Source organism: Macrobrachium nipponense, chromosome 30 (assembly GCF_015104395.2).
Source record: "Macrobrachium nipponense isolate FS-2020 chromosome 30, ASM1510439v2, whole genome shotgun sequence".
Classification (NCBI taxonomy): domain Eukaryota; kingdom Metazoa; phylum Arthropoda; class Malacostraca; order Decapoda; family Palaemonidae; genus Macrobrachium; species Macrobrachium nipponense.
The window spans coordinates 34,760,675-34,780,552 of NC_087218.1; the positions used below are offsets into that span (position 1 = coordinate 34,760,675).

Consider the following 19,878-nt stretch of genomic DNA (forward strand, 5'->3'; position numbering starts at 1 on the left):
CTTCTCCATATAATCAAAATCAGCATTATCTTTTATTCCTCAAAGAACAGGTAATCTCTAAAAATATATTCATTAGTAACAGATTATATCTCAGAAAGCTTAGCTTATTTCTTTAGGCTTATTAATCATTTTGCAACATACAGACAGCTTAAACACAGCCTAAAACATTCAAAGAAAACTTGTGATTCTTATTCCTATTTTGAAAAAAATTATAACTTGTGGTCTTAATAGATCTACTGCTATAAAAATGCAGAGGTTATGTTGACCAGCCCGAGGGGCATATTAAGTGCGCTGTCATTGATGGCACCGCTAACCTTATCACTCCATACTTTGAACTAAACAACGTAAAAAAAAAAAGCTCAAATCACACAGACTACGAATTATACCAATGCATAAAAGGGGATATATTTTTATAACCATAAGAGAAGTAGTTTTAGCTGTGAATCAGCAAACTTTTCGACATGTATGACATTGGAAATGAAAAGAAAGAAAGAAGAAAAAAAAGTTTGGCGACGTCACGTTGAGTCTGAGAATCCAGAAGATACAAAAAGAATCATGTCACATCAGATGTGAGAATCACTGTACACTAGTGTACATGTGTCTTTCTGTGCATGTATGTATGTAGACCGCTAGAGGTAATAGGATGGACAATTTATCATAAGGGCTCCAGAAATGAAAAAGGTGTAGGCCAAGTGTGCAATGAAAAGAATCTCTCTCTCTCTCTCTCTCTCTCTCTCTCTGCCAATACGTATATACTATACCAGTTAGGTTAGACAATTAGCGAGTTGTTCCGGGGTAGAGTATTGCATGTGCGGCGTTTTGCGAAAGCGCGGATCCCCACGATAAAAGTATGTCGCGTTTTTCACGAGAGTGCGTTTTTATTTACATCAATAGAGCGACTGAAATTTATATCATAAGCGCGTTAGTCAGACTTTACCGTCTATTGCCCCTGCTCACTACCATTGCTACCAGCGCTTGAAAAATCTTTCAAGATCTTGAGAAATTAAGTAAAAGCTTGAAAGAAAGATGTCAAAATCTCCGAAATCTTGAAAATTGTGCACAGAAAGTCCTGAAACAGACAATCCAGGGAAAAATGAAAGCAGGTTTCGATCACACTGTTCGAGTGTTTTTGTCACAACTTTCTTGTCAGATATGCAAGAAGTTTCGTTTAGAAGACAGTGTCATTGCTGTTACACAGCATGGAGCTAAAGGAAGCAACAAGTACATCATTAAACTTGTCCTGAACTTTCCATCTTTAGTGTCTGAGCGTCAGCTTGATGACATACAGGAAGAATGGAGGGATCTTATTTAGGAAAGGAGACAGTGCACGCCATGCTTTCTCAGCAAGCACCTGAATTTTGGCATAATTTAAGGTATTTAGATGGAAATGGCGAGTCCAAGTTTAGTTTATTGTCTGTTTCATAAGTGGCCACCTGTATTGGCACTCTACAGTGTTAAAAGAATATTTTCCCAATTAAATCTGGTGAAGACGAAGCAAGCGCCTTTTTTATGGCATGATTTGTCGTGCTTTTTGAACATTGTTTCAATTCTGAATCCACGCTTTCGAAATACGCCCGTATTGTGTTGTGTTGCCTGTTTGCGAATCTTTGGAAGTTGACGTGTCATTATGATTATTTTTTCTTTTTTTTTATGTATGAGGAACAAAATAGAGTTAAACAATGAATATGAAGTCAACAAACAGAAAGTGTAGGGTACCAAAAAAAAAAAAAAAAAAAAAAAAACAAAAAAAAAAAAAAAAAAAAAAAAAATTCTTTCTGAGGAGCATCAAATTCTTTGGAATTCATGTCAATGGCCGCAGTGGTAGGCTTGTCCCACGTGACTAGGGTTCATCTTCTGAATAATGATGACAGTAAAAACTATAATAATTTTAGACACAACCGACAATTTCTTTTTATATTTAAAGTTTTGCTTTATATTGTTTGACTATAATGAATCAGTTTATGCAGATACGCTTGAAAAATGTTAAGAAAATCCATGCAAAGCTATCTGCTTGAATTTTTGAAGATGCACGGATTGGATAGAGTTTAGTTTCACGCAAAAATAAGCAGCTCATTGTAAAATAAGCTATATACCTTTTTAATGTTTTAGGGAATGACACTGAAGGTTTAAAGAAGTCATGTGCTAAACTTCAACCTTGGCAGTGAAAAATTACCTCGCCATAATGATTGAGTTTAGTCATCCCTAGATATTCCCATTTTCTGTGGAAAATTAGTTTCACGTTTTCTTTCATTTCTAATTGTATTTTGTTTTATCGTAAATTATTATTATTGAACATAAACGTGCTATTGGGCGCTCATGAAGAACTGTCCCACAGAGCACCTTAAAATACATTATTGAGGCAAATAGAAGAATAAGGAATTGAGAAGGATAAAGGAGACGAGATACCAGACGCACAACCTTAATTCTCAACAGGAATGAAATGAGACACTTGCTTTGACGCAGCATGCTTATCTTATTCACTGATTTATTTTTTGAGGAATATTAATCAACATACATCAGAAAGTAGACCGGCTTTTTATATTTCCTATTGTTTCACCTTATTTTTTCTTCCATCGGAAAATTTCGTCTTTCATCGGAAAACTCGACTTGATTTTCCGTGTTTTCTTCTGGGTATCAAGTTAGTTATCAACCTTCTAAGGGATTCAGAGCCGATGGAACGCTGTTTTTCGGCAATCCTTTTTTATCAAAGCATCGGATAAAGGTGAAAGTTGGCAAGTGTAAATTTATAACCCTACCTGATTTTGGCAATTATTATTTTGGACCAAGTTCAATTGCCCTGGTACTTTTCAGAGTAAAAGTGGGTTTCCTATTCCAGAGGCACTAAAATAGCAGGTAGGGGTTTTGAACGCAATAGTGACGTTAGCCTATGACGTCATGAAGCTCCGCCCGCAATGAAGGGTAGTTTACAAATGGGGAAAACTTCTCTTCACTGTGGTCCTGCCCACTTGCCGATGACATAATTAGTACACATACTACGCTTCAGTGATATCAGTGATGACGAGCAGGATTTTACATCGTCCCTTTCATTGCACTATCATTCTCAATAATTTTATTCAAAGAAACCTCATAATCACATGAGTTAATAAAATAAAATGGAAAAGTAAATCCACAATAATATATCTGTTTGATCTTGTTATTTAAAATACAAAGCAGAAAGCTTTCGATGACCTGCACGGTCCTCCTTGTCAATCTGAATATAATTACTAACAGTGACCATACAAGAACTTTGTTTTTTTACTAGTTTACAAATAGCCTGTTTGATGATGTAGTTGGCTCTTCACGTTATCCCCTCGTTCTCCAAAGGCAAACCAGCTAATCACCTAGATCTTCGAAGTGGCGGTTCGTCTCTTGAATCGTTTGATCTGTTGTCCATAGCAGCTTGGGCGCCTGCAACAAGGGACATGGATGTGTCCCTGTTACCTGAACGAAAGATGAGGCAGCGGCAGTATCAGAGGTGGCTAGATTATTGGTGTTATTACTATGCAAGCTTTCTCTGTTATAACTACATCATCAAACAGGCTATTTGTAAACTAGTCAAAAAACAAAGTTCTTGTATGGTCACTGTTAGTAATTATATTCAGATTGACAAGGAGGACCGTGCAGGTCATCGAAAGCTTTCTGCTTTGTATTTTAAATAACAAGATCAAACAGACATATTATTGTGGATTTACTTTTCAACAATAATTTTACTATTATTATTATTATTATTATTATTATTACTACTACTACTACTACTACTACTATACTATTATTATTATAATAATAATAATATATATATTATTATTATTATTATTATTATTATTATTATTATTATTATTATTATTATTATTATTAATTTCTAGAGGTTTCATCGCAACTTCCACAGCAGCTTTTGGGGCTAAGTTGTTAGCTTGGAATTCCTCCAATGTCTTGATATTCGTATTGTTTCTACTTTACAAAGACAATGTATGTAATTCATCCACATAATAAACCAACCTGTAGCGCATTTCTTAGATCTACATCTGTTCAAGGCGGGAACACAAAAAGACAATCCGGTTTGTTTTAAAATTAGGTTTCGACACTATAATCTTTCAATTTGCTGCAGCTAGAGATGAGTGTTGCCAAGTAACTATTAGTCACTATAAAAAAAATAATGATCTATTCACGGGTTTTGTAGCTCTTGGCAAGCCGTAGCACAAATGCAGTCTTGCAACCATGGAGACAACTCCAAAGGCCATGAAATAGTGTTTTTCGTAAACAACTTTTAAAATGACGTATGGCTTTTCATGCTATCTTAAAGCACTGAGGTTTTCTACATTGTCCTAATTTATGGTAGGAAACCGAATTGACAGATGTGCTTAATTAATCCGTTTACTCTTAGAAAAAAAAAAAGACCAACTTCTTGCCTTACTCAGACCGTTTCGAATAACTGGTGCTTTATGACATATCTGTGACGCACAGCCATCTTTTTACCTATAGATTAAAACATAATTATTTAATAAATTTACATATCATCATACTATTTTATATCAATTTGCTTAAAAAAATGTATTGCTCAGGATAGGTCTGGTGGAGGATACACCAAACTAACGTCACCGATGATGTCATCACTTTTGCGGATGGTTGGGTGGGTAAGCGGAGCTCTAGCCCCATTTTCTTGAGTAAGAAAGTTAATGAAACACATACTTCCGAAAATTAGGACGAAGTTTGAAACAGTCCATAAGCCGATTTAAAAGTTGTAAAATGTATAGTAGGCTGTGTAAATGCTGGGGTCACATATTCACGTATCACGACGGCGTATGCCCACGTATGTGGATCGTGGGCATCATCGCGGTGAAATGACCTTGAATAGCTGCTAAACAGGACACGGGCTAACGGACGTAAAGCCAGCACAGTAAATTGCGCCGCAAATGTGCGCGCAAAGAAAGCAAGGTCGGACGTCTACCTGAAACTAACGCCGATATTGTAATGTTCTACGTACGTCAACTTCACGTCAAGACAACGCCCACCGTTGTGGTGCCGTAGGGTACAAAAGGGCGGGCCTGTGAACAGAGCTTGCCGTTCCGTAATGCTAAGGTCACACATTCACGTATCAACGCACGCACGCCCACGCATGAGCGGAAATTGGTAGTTGGCAACAGCTTACGTCAGTAAACCGTAAATATAACGTAAAACACACGTAAAATCGTAGACGTACGGCGACGGGTCGTCCGGGCGCTAAGCTCCACCCACTAGGTCGCCGTAGCCACTCCAGTTTTGAAATGTTCAAAACAAGTCGTGGGTGGTTACGCCAAATGTCACCTGACGTAGCTCCAGGCATTGCCCCTGGGAGCCACGGTGGGGACTGCTGCGGGGTAAGCGCTAGGGTCACCAGCATCGTTCGCAGTAGTTGTTTTCTTTCCGCGGCGAAGCACGCGGGCCTCCTAATTGCGCTGTAGCCTACGGCGAAACCGATTCACACATTTACAACCCTGTGCGACATGGCAACGCTGTAGCGTGGTATAAAAGGTCAGGTTCGGGCGCCCTCAGGTCAGCTGTTGTTTCCGTCTCCCAAGACCAGCAGTTTCCTTCAAGCTCTCCACAGCGCCCTTCAAGATGCCGAACCTCCTAAAACGACAAGAAGGGACCATCAACGTCACATCTTGCAGGACCTTCTTTCGACCCGGAAAAGACTCCTACAGCCACTCCTACAACCACTCCTACAGACATTCAGGACAGGGAAAATGTCAACTTCCACCTACAGGAGTCGGAGTTGGATGAGATTCTGACTGATGACAGCGACACGGAAACTCTCCATGAAGCTACCCCCATTGACGAGGGACAGAACGTTCCCTTGTCGAAGACATTCATTTCCTCTGAATAGCAGTCTTACAATAATGGTGTAACAAATAATGTAAATATCTGAGGAGAATTCTTATATACATCTAAAAAATATTATCTTGAATAGGTAGAATTCCTATTTATTTCCAAGAACGTTTGATAAGTTATTAGATGTTATTCTATATCGCTTAAATATAAATCGCCCTTAGTCAACAGTTATTTTATGTCTAAGTGTATGTCTGAATGGTAAAATCGAGCAAGAAAATTCTAGTGCTAGTCTTATATAGTACTTATCCTATGTTCATTTATTTGTGATGTTACATTAATTACAATATTACTATATTACAGATGGCTACTATCAAAAAAGTTACCATAAAACTAAAATAGATAAATTTGTAGGAAAACAACGACGAGACGAGCTGTTACAATGATTGTTTACGGAACGGCAAGCTCTGTTCATAGGCCCGCCCTTTTGTACCCTACGGCATCACAACGGTGGGCGTGGTCATGACGTGAAGTTGACGTACATAGAACATTACAATATCGGCGTTAGTTTCAGGTAGACGCCCGACCTTGCTTTCTTTGCGCGTACATTTGCGGCGCAATTTACGGTGCTGGCTTTACATCCGTTAGCTCGTGTCCTGTTTACCAGCTATTCAAGGTCATTTCACCGCGATGATGCCCACGATCCACATACGTGGGCATACGCCGTCGTGATACGTGAATGTGTGACCCCAGCATAAACAATCATTGTAACAGCTCGTCTCTTCGTTGTTTTCCTACAAATTTATCTATATTAGTTTTATGGTAACTTTTTGATGGTAGCCATCTGTAATATATATAATATGAAATTAATGTAACATCACAAATAAATGAACATAGGATAAGTACTATATAAGACTAGCACTAGAATTTTCTTGCTTCTATTTTACCATTCAGACATACACTTAGACATATAAAACTGTTGACTATGGGCGATTTATATTTAAGCGATATAGAATAACATCTAATAACTTATCAAACATTCTTGGAAATAAAAAGGAATTCTACCTATTCAAGATAATATTTTTTAGATGTATATAAGAATTCCTCTCAGACATTTACATTATTTGTTACACCATTATTGTAAGACTGCTATTCCGAAGAAATAAATATCTTCGACAAGGGAACGTTCTGGAGAGTTTCCGTGTCGCTGTCATCAGTCAGAATCTCATCCAACTCCGACTCCTGTAGGTGGAAGTTGACATTTTCCCTGTCCTGAATGTCTGCAGGAGTGGCTGTTGGAGTCTATTCCGGGCCGAAAGAAGGTCCTGCAAGATGTGACGTTGATGGTCCCTTCCTTGGTCGTTTTAGGAGGTTCGGCATCTTGAAGGGCGCTGTGGAGAGCTTGAAGGAAACTGCTGGTCTTGGGAGACGGAAACAACAGCTGACCTGAGGGCGCCGACCTGACCTTTTATACCACGCTACAGCGTTGCCATGTCGTACAGGGTTGTAAATGTGTGAATCGGTTTCGCCGTAGGCTACAGCGCAATTAGGAGGCCCGCGTGCTTCGCCGCGGAAAGAAAACAACGACGGCGAACGATGCTGGTGACCCTAGCGCTTACCCCGCAGGAGTCACCGTGGCTCCCACGTGCAATGCCTGGAGCTACGTCAGGTGACATTTGGCGTGACCACCCACGACTTGTTTTGAACATTTCAAAACTGGAGTGGGCTACGGCGACCTAGTGGGCGGAGCTTAGCGCCCGGACGACCCGTCACCGTACGCCTACGATTTTACGTATGTTTTACGTTACATTTACGGTTTACTGACGTAAGCTGTTGCCAACTACCAATTTCCGCTCATGCGTGGCCCTGCGTGCGTTGATACGTGAATGTGTGACCTTAGCTTAGTGACTCCCTGCCTACCTGGTGGATGGGCGGAGCCTCAGTGACGCCATATTATTATGTTTACGTCACGAATGGTTTCAGAATCTCTTTCTGTGATTTTCTCGGTTCCGGCATCGGCGACTTCATTTTACCTTATAAATTTCAAAAATATCGAACTTAGGTACTAAATAATTCTTGCAAAAATGAGATAGGGTTATAAAATATACACTTGCCACCTTTCACCTTTATCCAATGCTTTGATAAAAAGTTATTGCCTAAAAATACCCTTCCATGGGCTCTGAATCCATTGGTCGTCCCACCCAACTCTCCTTCGGTCCAGAGACCTCTGTCGTGTAGATGACTAAACTATACATACTTCCACTATAACAACAACAATAATTATAATAATCTCCTTTATATTCTTATCTCAAGGACGACCTTCACCAACTTCCAGCTGGAGGAGTTGGAGAGAGCATTCCACCGGACTCACTACCCAGACGTCTTCTTCAGGGAGGAACTGGCTCTCAGGATAGACCTCACTGAAGCTCGCGTTCAGGTAACTAGAAGAACCTTTGACATAGGCCCCATCCCACTTAGCTGTTTAACTTCTTGAGGAAAAATGATTGATCCGCATTTACTCTTCATTGATGAATATGGGTCTAAGTTTTACTTACTTTTTCCCAAGAGACATCACAATTCATTGTCAGTTTTCTTAGACTTACAGTTGATACTTATTTATTATACCGCATTCATTCGGCCATAAATATAGTAAAATAAACAAGTCTGTTTACGGGATAGTTATTGCACTTACAGAATTAAACATAAAAGAGCCTTTGGTTAATTTTGAGCAGTCGTTATGAGTCTAGCAGAAATGATAATTGTACTCTCAAAGACGCGTTATAGTACAGTCTTCCTTTGAGGTACTCCTCGAACCTTACCTGCCATTTAATGAGATTCCAGGCAGACAAAGGGTTGCTTATTTATAGCCAACCAGTCTACAATATATTTTCACGATATCAATCTTTACTCGATCTTTGCTTGTAAATATCCTCCGGAGGCGAAAGTACACAGATATTCAAAATTTGAGTTAACCCAAATTCTGCTCTCTCGTGAACATAATGCCAACTCGAAAATCTGAGACTATTTACAGTAGAAACCAAATTTACTATTTATAATTCCGGACCAGAAGACCTCAGTTATTCTAACTCCAGTCTAGAAGACCATTTCTAACCTGTTTTTGGAAGACAAACGCCCCAATGTTTATAGATTCTTCATAGTCTGTTCTTCACATAGTTACTGTAAAATACTATAATTCACCTTATATAAACATATGGCACGTAGGAAGGGTTGTGTCGTCAGTGCGCCTCATGCAGTGCACTGTAGGCATTACTTAAGGTTCATTACTATACCTCCGTTCATATTCTCTTTCTTCCGTCTTACTTTTCTCAACCCCATCCTAACAATTGATTCATGGTGCAACTGCGAGATTTTCCTCCTGTAACGACTTTCAGACCCTTTTACTGTCGATTTCAGTTTCAGCGCTGAATGACCTCATCATAGCCAGATCTCTCGGCCTAAATTCTATAATCTATTCTATTCCACATCCTGTATTCCAGTCCAGAACACCATTTCTGCTCTGATATAGTGCACCTTATAAGAATATATGGTGCCCTGGTTCCTGAGACTGGTATAATCCTTCTGTGAAGAATGATATAGTGCACCATATAAGAAAAAAGGGTAGTCTAGTTCCCTGACGACTGGCATAGTCCTTCTGTGTGGAATAATATAGTGCACCATATAAAAACCAAATTTGACCCTAATTCCCTTATAAGAACAAAATTAATGATACTCTAGTTCCCTGACAACTGGGATAATCCTTCTGGATGGATTAATGTAGTGCACCTTATAAGAACAAATGATACTCTAGTTCCTTACTGGCTGGCATAATCTTTCTGTGTGGAATTTTAAAGTGCACCGTATAAGAACAAATGGTACCTTAGTTCCCTAACGACTGGCATAATTCTTCTGTGTGGAATAATATAGTAACACAAATGGTACTCTCCTTCCCTATCGACAGGCATAAGCCTTCTGTGTGGAATAATATTATGCACCTTATAAGAGCAAATGGTACTCTAGTTTCTTAACGAGTGTTGTATTCCTTCTGTGTGGAATAATATAGTGAACCTTATAAGGACAAATGGTACTCTAGAAGGGGCGTCTTTGGGGGGTTGGGCGGTGGCAACTGACCCTCAAGACAACTCCCACCCCCATCTCCAAAGCCTTAACTTGCCCCTCATCCCCCAAGAAGTAACAGCATGTTTTCTTTTTAAATGTGCAATCATAAATATATGAAATTTCTCGGAAATATTACGTTTCTTGATTCTTGCCTGTCTACTAGCTACCAGTGATGATGATATAAACAAAGTAGTGGTAATAAATGATTTTTGCTCAAATACCTTGCTCATGTGGCTTCAAAATACACACAAAATAGCTCAAAATAAACAAAAAACCCAGCTGATTAGGCACGCTACGCTCGCCAAACCATCTTTGCCCCCCCAACAAAAATCTGAAATGACGCGACTGTATATAGTACTCTAGTTTCCTGATTACTGGCATAATCTTTCGGTGTGGAATAATATAGTGCACCTTATAAGAACGAATGGAACCCTAATTCCCTGACGACTGGCATCATTCTTTTGTGTGGAATAATATAGTGTACCTTATAAGAACAAATGGTACTCATGTTTCCTGCCGACCGGTGGAATCCATGTGTGTTAAACAACATAGTCCACGTTATAAAGATATATTGTACTCAAGGTTCTTGGTGATTAGAGTTACCCATCTGTATAAAACAACGCAGTGCACCTTTTAAGAACATATTTTATTCTTGTTTCCAGACGACTAAATAATTCATGTGCAGAATAATATAATACACTTTATAAGAACATATTGTAGTGTAGAATCTCTTCTCCTAGGTGTGGTTCCAAAACAGGCGGGCCAAATGGAGGAAGCAGGAGAAACTAGCAGCAAAGCACCAGCAGGCGGTGGTCGCTACACAGGCTGCTGCTGTGGCACAGCAGGCGACGGCTGTCCAGCAGAGTATCAACGTCACCCTTCAGACGCAACAGCACGAGCACCTGGCCTCTGCTTTACCTGTGGCCACAGGTAAGTTAAGCTCAGATATCTGACGGGGACTGGATTCCCTCTGACTGAATTCAGTGGCAGAGGCCACTTGAATTAGTTCGGAAAAACATGACCTTTGTCATCAATGCTCTTGGCTTTTATTATTACAACAGTAATGCAATTTGTCCATGCGTTGCAGGAACTGTAGATGCAATAGGATATGTTGATACAAGGAGCTTTGTTATTTAATTTTTTGATAAAAACTAATATATGTCTATATATGTAAATATCTATGTCTAGTATATTATATATATTTTTATATATATACAAGATATATATATATATATATATATATATATACATATATATATCTATATATATATATATATATATATATATATATATATAGATATATATATATATATATATATTTACATACCACTAGTTAAACCTCAAATGGTGGTTTCTGCTCTTGCAGGAATGAGTACGCCCCCGGAAGTGACGCCACAGTCATTAGCCCCGCCCAGCAGCCCCCCACCGATTATCAGCCAAAGTAATTCCTCCACACAACCATCTTCATTTGGTAAATCAGCATTTTGCTCATTTTTTGTCATAATTTTTTTCCCCTTTGGTGTGTAAGTCATTTGTCCTCTTTATTATCTAGTTATATATATTAATTCATAAATCTATTTATGTTTTTTTTTTAGGGATTCCATAAGAGGAATTAGCCTCGTCATTTGCAACACGTTCTTGCATCTTCTGTTACTTAAAAACTGTTGAAAATTATTGCTCTTATGTCATTCAGTTATCCATCATTCATTTCGTTTTCATGAGAGGAGAGTAACTCAATAACAACTTTACGGTAAAATAAAAAAAAATAACAATAATAGTTTCTTGTTTAACCCTGAGACAATTGTTATCATCCATCGTTTACACTTATTCATTTGCGACGTTGCCGCGTCATTCAGTTAGTCATCATTAATTTTAGTTCATGAGACGAGAGTCACCCGGTGACTTAACTTGCCCACGGTAAAAGCAAGTAAAAAATGCGCCGAAGTTTCTTCGGCGCAATCAAGTTTTTTGTACAACGTATAATGCTGTATAAAACTATCAGCTTTGATCGGGGGCTCTTTAGTCGCTCACCAGATCCGATAGAGTGAGGGTAAGTCCCATGCCTCCTGAAAGCGCTGCCAGATACGAGATCCTTGGCTACTTTAATCTTGAATAAAAATAAAAACTGTTGAGGCTAGAGGGTTGTTACTCAGTATTTTTGATGGTTTGAGGATGGATAATGGAAATACCAATTTGCAGTCCTCTAACCTCAATAGTTTTTTAGATATGAGAGCGGACAGAATAAAGTGCGGACGGACAGCAAGACAAATCCTGCACAATAGTTTTCTTTACAGAAAAGTAAAAACGATAGGATTCAAAATCATTTATTGTTTAACTATGAAGGTTTATCAGTCAAGTGTTTATACGGGATAAGCTATTGCAACATTAGTGTTTCTCAAATGAAAAGCAGATTTCATAAGATTTTATTGGACTTAAGGAGGCGAAAGCGATATTAGAAATTAAACTACGTTTGAGGTCCTCAATCTAAAAAGAAGAAGAAGAAGAAAAGAATTTTATTCAAGGTTCGACATATCCAAAATCGATGTGGGGATTAGATGCTGTGCACAAAAGTTTCGTGAAAGAGTTCCTATCTCTCTCTCTCTCTCTCTAAAGAAAAAGGGGGAACATGGAGATGTCTGTACAAAGCTCTCGATAAGCTTTCAGTAATGAAGTAAATTCTGGGATGAAACGAAATATCTTAATATGACTGGATTTACCATTTTGGTTATCAATTGTTTTTGCTTTTTACTTGTTTTCTCTCTTTCATTTAGTTTGGAAGTTTTGAGAAATACATAGATATCATTTTCTTACTCTTTTCTTTAGCTTTTATGTAAATTCTAATATAATTCGATAATTTCTTTATGTCATCTCCTGCCTTCTATTTCCTTTTGCGAAGACTTGCATTACAAGAAAATGGGCTCTGAAGCACTTTTAAAAATCTCTCTCTCTCGAGCACTTAACTATCCACTATTCGATGAGTAAAAATATGCACGAAAGAATTCAGACAATACTTTTGACATGCAAAATTGAAAGCCGAATACGGGGCAGACGCACATAATGATGTAGCATAAGGTGGTGAAGGTGGAGAAAAATTGCAGATGAATGAAAATTTTTATTTTTTAAGAACTTGAAGTTTGTGATAGTATCAGGAATTACAAACATGGGTGCATAAGCTTTAGAATATGTATGGCTGTGGTGAGGCGAAATCGATCATTATTATATTGTTATTGTTAATTCCAGATAAATGGATGGTATTCAAAAATATTGAACAAAGGGCACGCCAATGGTATGTCAGTTATTTAATTGATAAATCAGATCTTAACAGGCAAGTGTCATATTTACTAATGCTAAAAGTATTTACTTTTACTCTCTCTCTCTCTCTCTCGTCATATAATCCACAGATAATTAACTGATGACTGTTCACAAAAGCTTGAGAAGTAGTTTAATATTCTGCTGAGCCTTCAGGTTCATTCCTAGGGAAATTTCCTATTTCTTCCTAAAAGGCTTAGAATAACAATATATATATATATATATATATATATATATATATATATATATATATATATATATATATAATATATATATATATGTATATATATATATAGGTTCTCTAAGTCTTTTAGGCAGAAACAGTAAATTTTTTTTAGGAATGAACTTGAAGATTCAACGGGATATGAAATCAATTTCAAGCTTTTGTGAGCAGTCATTGCATCTGTGGATAGCATGACGAGAGAGAGAGAGAGAGGAGAGAGAGAGAGAGAGAGAGAGAGAGAGAATTCTTCTGGGCATCAGTTAAATTATGTGTTAATCACCGACTCAGTTAACTGCTGTTGTGCCTTTTTCACATCTTTTATTCTAGTGAGATTTGTCCATCATTCCCTGTTAAATTTAACATCTTGTATGTGAAAAATAAATGGTGTTAAGTAACATATTCTCACTTGGCGACCTTTTACTTCTTAACTTTATGTTATCCAGTCTGTTTGTGGCCCTCCAAGGGTTTTTGTAAGGTTATAATTGGCAAATGTAACGTAAAATGCAGTCCCCCCAACAGAAGGCATAGCAATATATGGGGGGGCTGAATTTAACGTTATCTCTGCTCATTATAACCTTAAAAAATCCCTCGAAAGACCACAAGCAGACTGGATAAACACAAAATTAATAAGTGGAGGTCGCCAAGCGAGAATATCTTTCTTAGCACTATTTCATATTGCACACACAAGATGCTAAATTTAACGGTGGAAATGATGGATAAAGCTCACTAAAATAAAACATGTGAAAAACGCACAGCAATAATTAGCTGAGTTGGTGATTAACACATCCATTTTACACAAAAGGGTGTATGTAAATAGCCATATGCATGTGGTCATTAAGCCAATTGGCAATGTAATGTACCAGCCTGGGTTCGGGGAGACTCCTCTGGCAATCAGGAACACAGAAGAACGGCCACATTGGAAAACGGCGCCGATAACATTCCTGGAAGTGATATAATTCCAGATAAGACAACTATCTCTCTAGCAATGAGTTTACACACAAATTGGAGGGTATTGCATTAGTCTACTCGCTTCTTGGCAAAGGGAATGAGTTACATTATGCACTGTTTTCAGGGTCACACACTGGATATGATAGTTCACTGTTTACCAAGTTCGAAGATACAAGGGATTTACTTGAGTTGTGAAATGTTACAGAGAGATAATAAAAACGAGCCAGAGAAAAAGTACACTCGCTAACCATTACCCTCCCCTGGACATATTGTGTTTGCCTCCTGGTGATGCTTGAACACAAGATTCTGGGTTGAAGAGATCTGAGCTCTTAATTGGCGTCCAGTGCTAGGGTCATGATTCTCAACTGTGAGGGTCACTTGTCTCATTGGATGCGATTCACCGTAGCAAGATGCGGATTCACTGGTGGTTCCTTACAAACCTTCAGGAGGTTGCATAGAAATGGTCTCTGCCAGTGAAATGGGAAAAAGTAGTAGGAGGTTAATTAAATTTGAGGCTTGGTCAGAAGGAAACTGCGATTATCTCCAGGTATTTTCCTTGGAGAGACTTCATTGCCCTAACCCTTGACGAAGGTTGTGGGCCACTCCTAAAACCTACACATTGCTCCATCCTCTGCAGGTCTACCCCTGCCTTAACTGTCTCATGATTTTCCCTTTTAATAAAAGGAATCAGTGATCCAGCAGTGTAAAAAACCATAAAAGCTCCCCTTTTAAGCAGACATTCCACTCGCTTTCGGGCACGAAGGCTTATACTAGTGATTCTGTTTGTTTGTATGGTGTTTTTACGTTGCATGGAACCAGTGGTTATCCAGCAACGGGACCTAGGGCTTTACGTGACTTCCGAACCACGTCGAGAGTGAACTTCTATCACCAGACATACACATCTCTCACTCCTCAATGGAATGGCCGAGAATCGAACCCGCGATCACCGAGGTCGGAAGCAAACACCATACCAACCATGCCACGGAGGCGCTGATTACACTAGTGAGCCGCTAGCATCGGTTATGTTAAGTACTTCCTCCTGATCGGTCTTTGCCCATGCTAATGGAAATAATCTTAACCTATCCCAGAAGGGGTGACCAGCTTACAGCTTACTGAACCTATTGTCCTTAACACTAGCTGAAGGGTGACTGGTATTTAACCTGGCTTTTTATGAAGACAGTCAAAATGTGATCTTAGCAAAGTTCAAAATAAAATTTGCACACTGCTACTGACGTACACAGGTTCAAGCTAATGCAGCACCATATCAAGTGATAATTAGCTAAACACAGGTAATATTACTGAAATACCCACGAGTTATTACTCTATGATATATGCTAAAAAAAATTCAATTGTTTCAAATGCAACAAGACGTAGCATAAAATGCAACAGAAATGCTTGTTGAGGCTAGAGAACAGTTGTAATGCATTATTCTGGACGTCATTTTCCTACAGCCCACATGAGAGAATAACCGGGGCAACCTTCTGTGGTTAAGGTGCCAGGAATAGTCTGTTTAGATTGGGCACTGTGCCGAGAGTGCCATGGGAGCTTAGTAGCTCTCGTACATATGAGACGTGGGATAATTTACTTTGCAGGTTGCTAATAATATTTACAAGGTCCTGTATATGGGCTTAGTGCCAAGAGAACAAATCACCGATTTTATTATCAGTGCCCTTGATATGTTGGCTCTTCCAGTTATAGTCCTGGAGATGTTGTACCACCGCATTAGTGTTTTATTTTGATTTCTGAAGTTTGTGAGGTAGGCTAGCGGGTACGGATCTGTGAGGATTGCCAACGGCTATTTTTGATCAGCATGGTATGTTTCGAAACGCTTCATTGCGATGACCACCCCCAAGAGTTGTTTCTCGATTGTGCTGTGCTTTGTTTGTGGCTTGTTCAGTTCTTTTTTTTTTTTTTTTTTTTTTTTTTAATAGTAGGTGCAGGCATGGCGCAACTGGTCCCTCTCTTGGAACATACCTGCCCTTACGCCCTCATCACTGGCATATAGTGTCAGGTAAAACGTTTGGTCGTAGTTCAGTGTTCTTATTACTGCTTTGCTAAGGTGGTCGGACACTTGCCTGCACTCGGGGATGCAGGGGAATGCCTGGTTCCCCTTAAACAGATTGGTAATGGGGGCATGCGCACTGTTAGATTCACTCGTGTGCACCAGATGGCGTGACATCTTAATAAACAAATAAAAGAAATGCATGTAAATCCATTAAAACTTTTAAAAAATCGACAATTCGACTCAAAATAAAAAAGATCGACCTTTGAGATCGACCTTTTTGAGACCAGATATGGATATTGCATTCCGTGATACCATACAAGAGCAAACCGCTCACTCCCCCATCTGACCCACCCCCTCCCCAATTACCAACCCAGCTAGATTAGTCTCAGGTCCGTGGAGGCGGAGAGAAGGGGGTGCGTGGGAAGGGTCATTTGACTGGCTTCTTTCGTGAGCCTGACATCGAACGAATGCGTTCGTGCGCGCTTTTATCAATACGTTCCACGGCTTTAGTAATAATGATAATAATAATAACAACAATAATACCTCTGAAGAAGTCTTTAAGTGGAATAATAATAAGAATAATAATAATACGAACTTCCACATATTGTTTACATTCTAAAATTATAGAGAAGAACAGTCTGTCGAAGACGGTTAAATCAACAAAAAAGAATTTACTTGAAAGCAACCCTTTAGTGATCTAGGCTTGTCTGCATTAGGCCTAATTAATCTTACCATAATGAATTGAATGGAGTATCTAGAACACCTTTTACTATTTGTAATGCCACAGTGAGGTGCAATGACGGTACACTTCATCTGGTGCACAGTAGGTATTACTCTATGGTGATTGCACCGTCCCTTAAACCCCCAGCTGCTTTCCTTTCTTCGGTCTTTCTGTCCAACATCTGTGAGGTTTCCCCGAAGTTCCATTTTTGGATTTTTGTACTTTATCTCCTTATTTTCTGCATCTCTTTATCTCGCTGTCCAACTGCTCCAACTCACTCCTTTCCTGTCTCAAGAGCCGAATGGCTATAAACCCAGTGTGAATCCACCTCTCTGAGGTGCTAGTACTAATCTTGGCGGAAGCTCCTTGGGACGCTGTGTTTAATACCAGTCCCTCAGGGATCAAGGCATCATATAAATACACCCATCTCTGAATTGTGTGGTAGACAAATGACATCGATAAACCTTATCTTCGTGTGGCCGACTACTCTACTTAGCATGAGAGGAGGCGAACGATAAACAAGGAAGTTTTGGTTAGCAGACTCAGAGAGAGAGAGAGAGAGAGAGAGAGAGATTATCTGCGTCGTCCATACGCGTGTGCCATGATGTAATCTCTATCATTTCATTTCACAACAATTTCAAGTCACATCTTTATGCTAAGCCAATATGATAATCTATTTGAAAATTAATATATTTAGAGGTGAATAATTTTCGATTTAAAGAATTGGTATTTCAAATGAATAATTTATGTCATTTATCAATAATATATATTATTATATATTTATCTATATAATATAATATATATGATATATAGATAGTATATATATATATTATGTAATATATTTATATATTATATATATATAATATATATATATATATATATATCTATATATGTATGATATTATATATTATATATCATATATATATATATATCCTATATATATATATATATAGTATAATTATATACCTATTATAGCTTTATATATATATATATTAATATATATTATTATATATATAATATATATATTATAATATATTTATATATATTATATATTATATATATATATATCATGTGTTTATTCATTAAAGAAGTGCAGGCGCTGATACTGTTTTAGGAATTAACCTGCTAGTCCAAATGTTCAAAAGTGTTTTTCTGCTTCATACTGGAAACTATCCATATATGTTTTAAAATTTGCACCCCCTTGGAAAATATGCTGCGGGCTCCCATGCGATTAGCTCCGGCCTATAATTCATCTTTATAATGTAATAACTATATAATTAACATTTACAATGTAATAATTATATGAATTACCGTTGTAATGTGGTAATCTGATGGCACTGAAAACAGAAGTTCAGCGTCTGCGCGTTGTCAGATTCGATCACCTTTTGTCGACCGGTGGCAGAACATTATTAATCTTCACATTCCAAAACCCAGTTTCGTTTGGAGATGAATTCGTAACATAACAACCATATTATATCTCCATTGAAGAAACAATACGTCTCTCTTTTTTTATACCTTTTATCTTTCATTCTTCCCGAAACACCGAGATAAAACTGGCCTTAAGTATAGGAGAGGTTGATCAAGGCTTAATTAATGTCGGCTGGATCAAATGCCGGCTGAAAGTTGAGCCAGGTTTTGATGTCGACTTGACTAATTGTATTATGGAAGGGTTTAATTATCCCGCCAAAACTCCGGCTCTGCCTGAGATCACGGGACTTGCTCCCTTTCTACCCCCATTATCCCCTTACCCCCTCAATCCTCCCTCTCCCATCTCCTGATTGGCTGATGGGTAATCGCACATCTACCTCTTGATTGGCTGCAGAGATCATCTCTGTCTGATGGCTTCGTAGGGCTTTCAAATACTCTTGAACGTCCGTTTAAATCTCCCTCTGCTCCTCTGTCTCTCGTCACGGGAAACAAATGAACTGCTCCGCCATTAATGCACTGGGCTTTTCTGAAGGGCGAGAGACCCATACTGACTCAAAATCAGCTTGAAATAAGGCAACAGCGTGGCGCGTACTGCTAAGCTTCCTGTTGTACTACCACAATAACTAAAACTAAGAAACTAGGAACTCGGAAACCTTTGATGCGCATACATTGTAAATTTTGGCGATAGGCAGCTAAATGGAATCTGCTTTGCAAGCGCAAGGGCCAGAAATAAAAAAAGAATATGTATAGTATTTCTTTTTTTGTGGCATTTCCTGTCACGGTTGGGGTCCATGCTTTTATTTTTGTGGACATGATTAATTGTAAGAAAATCCTGGTGTGTCTTAAAAAATTGTTTTGAACTTTTTAGTGCATTTTAGGGAGAGCATGTTTAAATTTTCATGATTTTTTTTTATTTTATACTTTTAGTTTTGACAGAACTGTAGCCGAAACGAAACTGAAATTCATTTACGGGGGAGGATAAGGGAAGGGGAAGGGAGGGGAAGTAGAAATGGTAGTGGAGGGAGAAGGGGAAGATGAAGGGGAGGGGGAAGGGGGAGGGAAGGGGAAGATTGAAAGGGAGGGGAGGAAAATGGGAAAGGGATGGGGGAAAGAGGAGGGAGAACGGTGGCGGAAGAAGGGGTAGTGGTAAGGGAAGGGATGGAAGGGGAGGACACATAGATTGACACGTGTTCGTGTGCACCGGAAGGGGTAAGGGGAGGGAGAATGGAGAAGGAAGGCGAAGGGAAGGTTGTTGTTGTTTTTGATCAACCTGGCCTTATGCCAGCACGGGATCTTGCTCATAGAGCAGCCCGTAGGTCATTT

The 19,878-nt window shown here is 38.7% G+C and overlaps 1 protein-coding gene across 2 annotated transcripts in view; it reads left to right on the forward strand.

Annotated features, from left to right (window-relative positions):
• LOC135202429 (paired mesoderm homeobox protein 2A-like) overlaps positions 1–19,878 on the forward strand; it is a 43,766-nt gene that overhangs the window by 18,574 nt on the left and 5,314 nt on the right. For both annotated transcript variants that reach the window (XM_064231824.1, XM_064231825.1), the window contains 3 exons: positions 8,119–8,242; positions 10,662–10,851; positions 11,288–11,392. In XM_064231824.1, coding sequence (XP_064087894.1) covers positions 8,119–8,242; positions 10,662–10,851; positions 11,288–11,392 — 419 coding nt within the window. The remainder of the gene's footprint in view (positions 1–8,118; positions 8,243–10,661; positions 10,852–11,287; positions 11,393–19,878) is intronic.